Source organism: Homalodisca vitripennis, chromosome 5, assembly GCF_021130785.1.
Source record: "Homalodisca vitripennis isolate AUS2020 chromosome 5, UT_GWSS_2.1, whole genome shotgun sequence".
NCBI lineage: Eukaryota > Metazoa > Arthropoda > Insecta > Hemiptera > Cicadellidae > Homalodisca > Homalodisca vitripennis.
In genome coordinates, this window is record NC_060211.1 from 74231856 (window position 1) to 74244380 (window position 12525).

The 12525-nt window shown below is 33.8% G+C and overlaps 1 protein-coding gene across 1 annotated transcript in view; it reads left to right on the forward strand.

Moving 5' to 3' along the window:
- LOC124363516 (cell division cycle and apoptosis regulator protein 1-like) overlaps positions 1 to 10723 on the forward strand; it is a 36531-nt gene extending 25808 nt beyond the window's left edge. Inside the window, 5 exon segments of the mRNA XM_046818764.1 lie at positions 2618 to 2910; positions 3488 to 3698; positions 4005 to 4076; positions 10477 to 10509; positions 10511 to 10723. Coding sequence (XP_046674720.1) covers positions 2618 to 2910; positions 3488 to 3698; positions 4005 to 4076; positions 10477 to 10509; positions 10511 to 10723 — 822 coding nt within the window.
- Positions 10724 to 12525: the final 1802 nt, after the last annotated feature.

The window sequence follows — 12525 nt, forward strand, 5'->3', positions numbered from 1 at the left end:
AAACACTTTATACATGAACATTTAAAAATGTATAGTAATAATAATTATAGTTAACAAATCTATATACAATATTTACACGGTCTTTTGTGCTTCTTTATGCACATTTGTGTTTATGGAAACACTCTGCATGTACTCCTTTGGTACATTTTAAACAATGCAGTCTTGTTCTCCTTCTTTGATTTTTTTGTACTGCAGACACAGCAATTCTTTTCTTTCTTTTCAGGAATCTTATCCATTCCAAACCGACTAAGGGGCATTTGGCCATCACCTCCCCTAAATTAGCTGGAATGTTCTTAGCAATTAGCCAGTCCTTGAGCAAGTGTCTCAATAACATTTATTGTGAAATTCAAACGTGACTTAGGTTTGTCTTTGCAGTTCATTTTGTATAGAATATAAGAATTCAAAATCATTCTAGACAAAATATTGGAATGTGATCTTACGCCAATATTTTACGGTACGCCTCTCGTCTAGATATGAATATAACATTCTGGTCCGTGGTGTCGATCCCACCCATTAAATAAATTTATTATACTGGTGGATCATGTCTGGTTTTGTTTTTATTACCACTTTTGTTCCTTATTCTTGCTTACTTGTACGTTAGCAGCTTTGCTATCAGAAGACACAAGAATCACCTGACTTTTTTGAGATGACTTCTCTCTATAAGCTAAACCTAAAATTTCCTTACTCCTCATGTATCTTTTATCCCCTACCTTGTATTTTCCTAACAATTCATCAGGGATTCCTCTCCTATTCTTCCTGATTGTACCTGTTACAAATGTCATTTTTGAATATAAATATTCAATTAGAGGATATGGACGTGAAAAAGTTATCAGTATACAAGTGATAAGCCTTGTTCAGATAGTTCCCATGTCCAATAATTTTGTAACTACAGTAAAAGCTTAGACCTCTTTTTCTTATGTTTTCCTGGTCTTCATTGCTTTTAGCTCCTTTATAACAAAAGAATGCTAAAGCAATAATTTGAGACGGAATCACACAGCACCCAAAGTTTGATCCCCCATTTGTGGTGCTTTTTGTTAGGCATATACTGCAATAGTTGGGTATGATTTTTGGTTCCAACTAGAGACTCGTCAATGCTTAGATGCTGGTTAGGGATATAATATTGACGGAAAAACTCTATTAGCATGGTCTACAAGTGGCTGAAATTTTGCTGTGGGGTCATAATATGGGGGTACCGTGTTTTGCCAAATTTTTTATTGTCAACCATATGAAAAAATCTTAAAATATCTTCAAATCTATTTCTGCCTGAACAATCGAGAATACCATGGTGTAACCTGAGAAGAAGAAGAGCTCCAGTACATATCTATAGAAGGTTTTTTATTCAGTCCCATATTCAAATTTGCTGCTATGAAAGCTTTCATTTCCGCAAAAGAAACTTTTTCCCATACCCTGTTCATTCCATACTATTTATGGCATCTTGAGCATAGCGGTTGGTCTCGGTAACAAAATTTTCAATAAGGTTTATTAGTGAGAAAAAGCAGCACATACATAAATGGGAGCTGAGTCTGGAGGTGGGGCAATGTCTTGGACCAGGAATCTCATTGAATGAAAAATCATGTTTAGGCCTAATAGATGAATCATCATTTTCACTGACAGGAACCCATATTCTTTCTGGAGAATAGGCTAAGTCACTATCATTAGGAGTAGCATTAGTACTACCCTTAGGCCTACCTCTAGGCCTTGGAATATTTGTTACACTAGGGCCTAAGCTAACATTTTGCTCAGAAATCAGAACTAGAACTCACATCAAAAAATCTAGGCCTAGTTTGTAGGGGCAGACCAAATCTGGTTTGTGATGTAGACGGCCCTAAATTGGCAGGATCGAACGTAGGATCATCGTCCGTATCGTCCAAGTCACTAGTGCTGTCTTCAGAAGAAAAGAGATCATAATTGGAAGTGTCATTACTAATAGTCCTTAACATTAGCATTTTGAAGACAGGAAAACAATGTGTCCTCACTTACAGGCGATGCTTCACGACGTCTTTTGTTACTCATTGCTAAATGTAAACCAGAAAAGAAACATTACTAAACTTCACAGCAAAATGTAACATAACCTCACATTACAACGTCTAAGAACAAAACCAAGTGTACAAAGCCACAACGAACAAACAGCTGCTACCAAAGAGAACCGAACATCTTGTTTGACACGTCACTGCCTTCTGAATTGCATCTTTCTACTGAACAAAAAAAAGTAAAAACATTTTATAATAATTATAATAATTTGAAAGGATATATGTTTACGTTTCGTTTGATATTATATTACAAACCGAAAATAAAGAGGTAAGGGAATAATTTAATCAAATGAAGGGTGCCGATTTCTCGGCGCGATGCCGTTTTTCGAACTGATTTTTCTATGCCGATATCTTGGCTCACGGCCGTTTCGGAAAAGAAATTCGAGAGCCAGTATATCGGCCCCGTGGCCGTCAAAGGGTTAAAAGAAAATTACATCTCTTGAAAGAAGTATGATCAAAAGAAACCTATATCCATTGATTTATTCAGTGATGCCTCTTTAGGCAAAATAATTCTCATGAATTTGTGTGAAAAATAAACGAGAAATCTATACATTTCCTAGATTAATTATTACATTGAATAATTTCAGGTTATGTTGCTGAGTATGCCTGAATTGGATGAGATCTACCAGAAGTGTTGTCTACTAGCCGATGAGAAGGAAGGAAGTTATGATGACCGTGACAGAGGTTTTGTACATCCCACTCGTCTTGTCAACTTCCTCGTGGGTCTGCGAGGAAAGAATGAGACCATGGCCATCGGTGGTCCCTGGAGTCCTTCCCTGGATGGGCCAAATCCAGAGAAAGATCCTACAGTTCTTATCAAAACGGCAATTCGTAATTGCAAAGCTCTAACCGGAATTGATTTAACCAACTGTTCTCAGTGGTATGTGAATTCTTTTAAATATAACATAGTTGTAATTATCTTGATACTCAAGGAAATAAAAAAATAATAGTTTGTCAAATAAAAAAAAAAACAAAACAAAACATAAAAATGTTTAAGAAACTTAAATGGTTCATGATGAAATCATGAAAAGTATGACATGAAACATAACTCAAATTATTCTGTTTGTTGCAACAATTTAATTTTAATTTTATATTCTTGATTTTCATGAAGAAAATGAAATTTTACTATTGAAATTTTTTCTCTGAATAAGTTTACAACCTCTCGGGACAACACAACTAGTGGTGGAAGTCAGTTGTGCAGGTTCCTCAAGAAATTTGGAGACGTCTTCGGTAAGCCGAGATGTAACAGGAATGTTGGAGAGGTCTTTGTCTGTTGACTGCAGCAATCGGGAAGTTGGTTAGTTGTTGACTTTGGTCCATTTAAGTAAAAAAAAAAGAATTTTGTGAGGGCTAGAACACTTTGTCACGAGAGCTGACACAGGTGGACTTCACCCTTCTTCAACCATTGCCACTGTACATTGAACTACTGAGGGTTTCCTACTGATTTCTATTTTCAGGTACCGCTTTGTGGAGATTTACTACCATCGGGCTGAGACCATTCATAAGGGGAAGACGGTGCCTGCTCGTGTTGAAACCGTGGTACTTTATCTGCCAGATGTGTGGAACTGCCTGCCGACTCGTCTGGAGTGGGATGGTCTCCTCCTCGACTATAAGAAACAGCTGGAGCGTCTCCTCAACCCGGACGACGAGGCAGAGGGAGATGATAAGGCACTGCAATCTGCAGCTTATTTGTAATTTTAGATGTTAGATTAGGGGTGTAGCTGTAATGTGTCCGTGGTTGATCCGGATATCTTCACCGAAGAGCTTCAATCATAGTTCAGATCTACAATTTTACAACTTTAGCAATTTTTGACAGACTTTCAAAGGACTTCAAATATTTTTCTGTGGTTATTCAGTGATGCATTCACGTTTTTGGGTGTCTTAATTTAACAGTGTTGATTGTACGATATATTGAGCTGCTTACCTTATAACAGTGTATATATTAATTGTGTTTTGTGCTTGATTTCGTTGTAGGACACCAGTGTTGGAGAGATTCAAAAGAGAGAACCGAGTCACTATTCTCAATTAGATCCTAAGATTATGAAGGTAAGATTGGAGGAATTACTTCAATTTTGTAATTACCTGAGCTACTTTGATTTTTCTTATATATATATATCTGGGTAGGTACAAAAGATTATAAAGGTGGTTAATCTGAGATTAGAAACCAGTTATCTGGCATATCCCTCCAGGGCACAAGAGGGTTCTCTTGGGAAGTACTTGAATTTTGATCATCTATACAAAAAAAATGCCAGAATTTTGAATGGCAGTTACTTAACAAATATTAAAAATAAGTAAAACGATTTAATTTGAAGTTGAAGTATCTATGTTTTGTTTTTCATGTAGCATGCAAGGAAACGTTGACCTTGCGGTAGCAGTCTGCTACTGCGACTGACGTGCCTGGTGCCAGTTGGGAGTACAATGTTTACGGCATTTCACACAAGTGGTGTTGTTAATTGTCACAGTTGTTGGGATATGGGGTTAACAATGTAGATTTTTGTCATCACTTTCTTTTGGCCGCCCAGTCGAATATCCTTTCAGCACACTTTCTATTTCACGAAACTTGTTAAACCAGTGACTAATTGTTTGATCATCTGGCGAATTTGGACCTAACTAGAAACTGGCACTGCACACTAACAAGCTATAATTTCAATTCTATGTACCACAGAACAAACTTTGTCATCTGATGCATTGTAAACATCATACTGATGGCTGGCTCATCAGTCGCAGTAGTAGACTGTCACCGCGCAGCGGTTCTGTCAGCATGCCAAGGTCAATGTTCCTCCCATACTGCATAGAAAACAAAAGTTAGTTATTTCAACTTCAATTTGATGTTTAAATGGTTTAGTTATCTTAAGGAAATTTATAATTTAGTGTTTTGTTATATATAAACAATTTTAAGATTTAGTTTTACATTTGAGAAATAAGAAAGCTTTGGGAAAAAATATAGTTTAGGGGGATGGGCCAATATTAAAAAAGTTTGAATTTGATATCAAAGATACCAAAATTGTAGTGTTGATTCTCAATTCTGAATTCATTACGGTTTCCTATGTTATTTGTAACTAAAAATATAGACTGGTTCTAAAAATGTTATCACTATTTGAAATATGAGTTACTCCAAACAATAGCTATGCATTGAGAAAATGAATAACTGGAAATTACTACTGTGTTAAACATATTGTCACCTGTAAAGCTCATCAATGGGTTTTCTAGCATAAGCTTCTTTATTTACCTCTTCCTGTCTTTCGTAAAAAACCTTTTTCAACTCCAACACTTGTCAGTCCAACAAGGAATCTTCCTTAAAGCTGCTTTGATCATTGGAACAGTTTTCTGCCACGATTTTTCAGTTAATGCAAAATTTAATTGCCATCCAAAGGTTCAAGAATCAAGAATCATTTATTGTCGTCCCACATAATGTTGTATGCATTGACAAAGTCAGATAAGGTTTACAATAATGTACTATTACATCAACAGTCAAGAACACCATCTCTATAGAGAAATGCAAATAAATATACAATTAAAAAATAGTCAAAATATATTATTAATTAAAACTTAATGCTAAAATAAATAATAATAAATTAATAATAGAATTAACAAACAACAGATAACAATAAAAACAATAAATAATAAATGTTAAAAATTAAAACATAGCATTATTAAAATTTAAGGTCACTTAAATCATGTAAAAGTATTTCTTCTACTGAATAGAAAGCCTTCTGCTTCAGCCATTTCACAAGACAACTTCTGAAATTCCTTAAAGTAGTGGTAACTGCATCTGGTGGTAGGAGGTTAAAAAGTTTTACACTAATGTACATGTGGCTGTTCTGGGTTTTACTTAATCTAAAGTATTTGAGGTCTATCAAGTTCTGAGATCTAGTACTATAGTTATGGACATAACTTCTAAATTTATATAAATTAAGATTTTCTTTAAGGAAAATTAGGCTTTGCAAAATAAATATACATGGAAGGGTAAGAATACCTAGATCAACAAAGACAGGCCTACAAGAATCTCTCTCACCAATACCTGCAATAACTCGTAATGCCCTTCTTTGAGTCTTAAAAACTAATTTTGCACCAGCAGAGTTGCCCCACAAGAGAGTGCCATAAGTAATGTGAGCATTAAAAAAAGCAAAGTAAGCGTTCATAACTAGATTTTTGCTTGTACAGGACTTTAATTTTTTCAATAGAAAAATAACCCTCGATAAGCGAGAGCAAAGAGAGTTTATGTGAACCCACCAATTCAGCTTTCGAATCCAGGTTTATGCCCAGCAGTTTTACAGATTTACTGTCCACCTTTGAGCTCAGACTAAAGACAATCTCCTCAGTTTTTCATCGTTTACGCTTAATTTGTTGGCATCAAACCAGAGGAAGGATCTTTCTTTCATGTAATTAATTATCACTTTATTTACCATGCTATTCTTGTTTGATGACAATAGAGTGGTGTCATCGGCGTAAAGAATACTTTTATTTGGTACAAAATCAGGCAAATCATTAACAAAGATAACAAATAAGAAAGGACCCAGAACAGAGCCCTGAGGGACTCCATTTCTCACACACTGAAGGTCTGACCTCTGGTCACCAACCTTTACAAACTGATAACGATCAGACAAGTAAGAGGTGAGAAGAGACAGCTCACGCCCCTCTACACCATAATACTTTAATTTATCAATTAGCTCACTGTGTGGTACCAAATCAAACGCTTTACTTAAGTCTAACAACAAGGTTGCAACTTCCTCCTTGTTTTCAAAACTTTCGAGAACAGTAGATATGACATTTTTCAAGAGCCTTAATGGTAGATAATTTACTTCTGAAGCCATATTGAGCAGGATTCAGTATCCGATTATTTTCAAAAAAATATTCCATCTGTTTTTTTTAGTAACCTTTCAATTATTTTAGAGACTACAGCAATTAAGGAAATAGGGCGGCGGTAGTTATTTATACAGGACTTATCTCCCTTTTTAAAAACTGGAACAGTAAATTGTAATTTTCAAACATTGTGGGAAGGTGCCTACAGTAAACATCCAATTGATAAGGTATGATAAAGGAAAGGAGATATCTTCAATAATATTTTTGATCAAAAAATTGGACATACCAAAAAACATCTTCAGCTTTAGAGTTGCTAAATTCTTTTACAGTATTATGAATATCAATATTGTTAATCTCCTGCCATTTGAAAGGTAAAACAGGAGTTTTGATAGAAGATGAGCTTAAAATATCCAAGGAACTAGTTACATTTTGGCTAGGCAAATTACTTAAACTATTACTAATATTTACAAAGAAATTATTAAACTGATTTGCTGTAATGGGTATACTGGCATTTACACTCTTATCTGCTACACGGCCTGTTACAGAATTTATAAACTTTCCACGCTGCTCTACATTGATTATTAGATTCTAGTATAAATTTATCATTTGCAGCTTTTTTTGCCAAATCTATTTGCATTCTATAAAATTTCTTAAGTCTATTATGTGCTAGGATAAGGCTAGGGTTTGCTTTAACTTTATCATAACTAATGTCCAACAGTAACCTAATTTTACCAAGGTAGAGTGTGTACCAATTTTGTTTTATAACTGACCTAGAGCTTCTATCACCACTGTTTTTTTAAAAATCTTAGTTTTTATCGGACATAACTCATTAAAATTTTCAGATAAAAATTTGCATGAATGATTTAAAGGCTTCATCAACATTACAAGCTAATGAGAACTCATTACTCCAGTTAATCCTACTTAATCTATGTTTTAACTTATTGATGCAGAAGTTGTTTGTCAATCTGTATGTAATAGTTCTAGGTCTGCTATTATGAGAAACTCCTTCATTGTTCAATGTTAGGTATTGTGAATTGATTCTGAGAAGAAGTCCCAAATGGTCCGATAGGTGAGGCTGAGTTATTTTCACACGCCACAGTACCAGGCTGAAAGTTAGAGATAAAATTGTCCAAACACGAGTGCAACCGGGTGGGTTCAGAGTTCAGGCAGAAACAGTCGTAGGATTTCAGCATATTTACAAAATTTTTGATATGAAAATTATTACTACTATTGAGTTCTGCATTTTTACTGGTACAAGGACACTAAACAGCTTCCAAAGAAACCTCTGTCCTTATTCTCAGGCTGGCAGGAGAAGGTTGATTGAGCCAGCATTTGTTGGCTGACTTCTTCCTATACCATTTACAACCAATCTAAGTATGCTGTTACATACAACTTCAAAGGAAAATATCACTGACATTATTTTCTAGACAAACTCTGTATTGTTAAAACCAAGAATTTTGTAGCACTGCTTGTGACAGGGCTAATTACAGCAGCACTGTTTTCATAAAAGGCATATTCCATTCAAATGGATATAAATTTGTCAATTTTCTGTCTCATATAATTTGTCACCACTCCAAATTCACAATATATTTCTCAATGCATAGCTATTGTGGACCTACTCATATTTGAAATAGTGATAACACTTTTTAGAATTAGCCTATATTTTTAGTTACAAAATATAACATCGGAATTCGTAATGAATTCAGAATCGAGAATCAAGGCTACAATTTTGGCTTAAAATTTAAACTTTTTGGTGTATATATATAACACATATTCATGTGTCCCTGAAATAAATGCAGTTAAAATAACTAACTATTCCTATCAACTTTATTCTAGTGTAAAAATAGAATTAGAATTGACATTAAAGTTGCTTATAATAAAATATTGTATAAATAAATTAAAAGTCATATTTTCAACATTTAAGATAGAAGAAAAGCTTACAAATTAAGAGGCTCCCTAGATGTACATCAGATGCTTTGCCTTTAACATGGAGCTAAAGTTTAAAGCAGTGTTTGAAAATAGAAACTTGTCTTAAATCCATAAATTTCACTTTAGAAATGAAAATTGTTTTAATTAAACTAGCTGTTTCCCGCGGCTTCGCACGCTTTTCGTAAGTGTTACCCGTGTATGTGCTCTTCTGGCTCGAGTAAATTACATTTCCAACGCCGATGTAGAGTTTGCTTTGTTGCCACGATCAAGAAAATCTTTATATGTTTATAGCCATTGTACACGTGTTTTATTATAAAGTGGTCTAACACTCAAGCTTTAAGTTTAACCAGAAAATTTATCTTCAAGACAAAATATACATCATAACTTAGCGCCTTCAAATAGTGTTTGGCTATTAAATATTCGTAACTGTCTCGTAATTGCAGTTTATAATGTGCAGACGCTTTGAAAACTATTATCTTTGGCAACGCCACCTGGAGGCGAGTTACATCAATAGACAGCATAGAAACCTTCTTCGTGGAAAAATACATATACATACAAAATTTTCGTAATGATCGGTCAAATAGTTTTATGATTCCATTAAAGGACTAACACACAAACAATCATTTTTTATATAATAGATGATAGATGGTTTGAAAGGATAATAGGATTTCAGATATTTGTTATCAATGTATGTTACAAAATTTGTATAAAACTACAGTCCGAGGATTGAAAACTACCCTCTTCCTCAGGTATAAAACAACCTTAAAGCGTTAGTCTATATTGTGACTAAATGCTTAAGTTGTAAAAATCTTTTTTTTTATTTTATCAATGTTTATTTATATTTTGGAATCTTCAGGTATAGTAACTACAGTAGAACCCCCTCATATCCGGCCTCGGTTTTACTGCACCTCGGTTTTATCCGGCCACTTCCCGGAAGCCAATATCGAAAATTTATTTACCACGGCTTGCAGACGCGCAGTTGCACGCACTAGTCACCACGACTCTTGCGTTATTTTTGTGTATCTATTTGTTTACATTTTCCTGTGTTGTCCTCAGTTGAGCTAATAGGTTTAACCTGTAAACAGTTCGTTGATTATTTCCAGTGCGGTTAGTACAGTACAGTACAATTGTTTTGTTTCGTCAAGTGCTGTGTACTGTAGGTTGGTTTATCCGGCCCGAATCGTTATCCGGCCAGGGGCTCGGTCCCGTGGTGGCCGGATATGAGGGGTTCTACTGTACAAGAAATCAAGTTTAACACATTCACTGCAGATGACAAAATTACCGGCGAAAATTATAACCCATTATTAACAGATAATTGTACTTTTTATAATTTGTTAGAATTTGTGAAATATTAGAATCTAAGTTCCATGTTTATGGATTTGAGACGAGTTTCTATTTATAACCATATTAAAAGTAGAGCCTCAGATGCATGGCAGACAGCTAACTAGAGTGCTCTCTTAAACAAGTAGAAACAATGAATAATTAATTAAAAAAATTTTTTGTCTAAGTAAATAGCAAAAAAAGAGATCGTACAATCAGTAATTACAATCAATAACCACGTTATTCAATAATACATGTGCAGTTTCAGACATATCTTATTGTATCCAATTTAATGTTTCTTAGTATAAACTGTGTGGTAGAATAAATCTATCAAAATTACTTAAGTTTTACACCAAAACAGCAAGTTAGTCATTTTGGTGAACTTATTCTTTAGGTGCATGATCTTCGTGAAGAGTTGGAGGCTCGTTTCACTGTCGACTAAAGGATTGAAATCTCAACTATCTGCTCGGTTGACAAAGGCTTTGAAGACTGAACAAGAAAAAGAAGAAGAGGCTAATGGTACAAAGAGTGACGGTAAATCAGACAAATCTGATAGTAAAAATGGAAAAGATGAAAAGGATGAAGAGAAGAACAAAAAAGAGGTTTGTGTCCACATTAATCCTTTATTAATGTCAAATTAAGTATGTGATCATTCTCTTTGAAAGTCGTGTTTTGAATATGATAAATACATTATTATCAAACTATTATGTAACAGGGTTACACATATTTGCCACCATTACAAATTTAAATGCTTACATGTATAAAAAGATTCGTTCAATAGCATTTAAAGGGAAAAACTGAAATATTGTAATTATAAAACAACTAGCGGGCCCGGCGCGCTTTGCTGCGCATTTCAATAATTTTTTGCAAAAGTTTGCCCGCGGCTTCGCACGCAATTTCCCGTTGAAAACAGTACACTATATTCACTTATTTCTTTTTCTATCACATTCTAAACATTGCTGAGATAATTGATAGTCGTTCCATCGTGAGCCTCTTGGGCGTATTATGAAGGTATGTACCATATTCCTGCCTCTATCTAGCTGTTACCCACGGCTTCGCACGCAAATCTTAAGAACCGAAGTCCTTATATTACTTAGTAAATTTTTTTTTTTACTATAATAAATTTTAGATTAAATTAGTTATATCTCCGATGCCACGATTGAGCTTGCTTTGTTGTCTCGATCGAGAGAATATGTACACACAGAGTTTTGAGAACCATACTTCTGTCAAAAAAAACAACTAAGGTTGATTTTAATAACATTCTTTATATTTGTAGCCAACGTAAGATAGTAATTATGATATCTGCATTACTCTTCTGATCAAGCATGAGCATGGTTTATATTAAATAAATATTGCAGTTAAAGGTGAATTTTTACGTCAAATTTGAATTGTATTATCTGGATAGTAAAGTCTATGTTTAACAGTGATTGCAAAAACAGTTTAAACAAAATTTGTCGTTTCTCTTAAGCTTACTCTATGCTTTAAAACTATAAGTGTAATATATGTTTACAAAGAACAGCTGATTAAAAATTTGAAAAGACGTTAACATATGTTTGCTGCAATGCATTTCTTATGGGTATTTCTGTAACCAGTGGGGCGGAATCCTGAATCGGGAAAGGGATGGGCATAGCTTATAAACCTTCTCCGTGGAAAAAATACATATACGTACAAATTTTCATCATGATCGGTCCAATAGTTCACGATTCCATAAAGGACAAACACACAAACATTCATTTTTATATATATAGATAACAGTAACAAATATTTTATTCATATTTATCAACATTAAGTTGTGTTATCAATGTCAATTGAATACAACCATTTTTTAACTAATGTTTTTCCTACTCATATATTACTATTACAAAATAAATAAATAAAATTTAAATGAGTGTAATCTTGAAGATATCAAAATAATTAAAGATAAACATGTTCAGAATTTTAAAATATTACTCTTAAATTTTGAATTTAGTTATTTATATATAATGGTTATGATTCCATAAATTTATCCACTGTGTGGAAATGTCCTAGAAAATAAAAAGTTTGTTAGGATATATTTTAATTTATTTGTCCATTGGTTTCTAATTTAATATATTCCAGCAATTTTGTTATAAAATCTGACTCCTGTGTGAGACATAAGGTTTTCTAAATAGATTTGTATTATAAAATTGTTATAACATACAAAAGGTAAAATAGCACATAAAATACAATAAAATGCACTCAAACTATGTTGTTCGTAGTAAACATTTGGAAAATTAGACTAATTATGGTTTATATACTTTTAGTAAAACGGATTCCATTCATTAATCCACACTTTCACTTGGATTATGAAGAATTATATTTTCACCCTCTTCATTGTCCACAGCATCAAAATCAATCGCACTTGACAATGAAATGGTTCATAATATTACTTACAAATTGATCAATAGTTGGATTGTCTGGATTA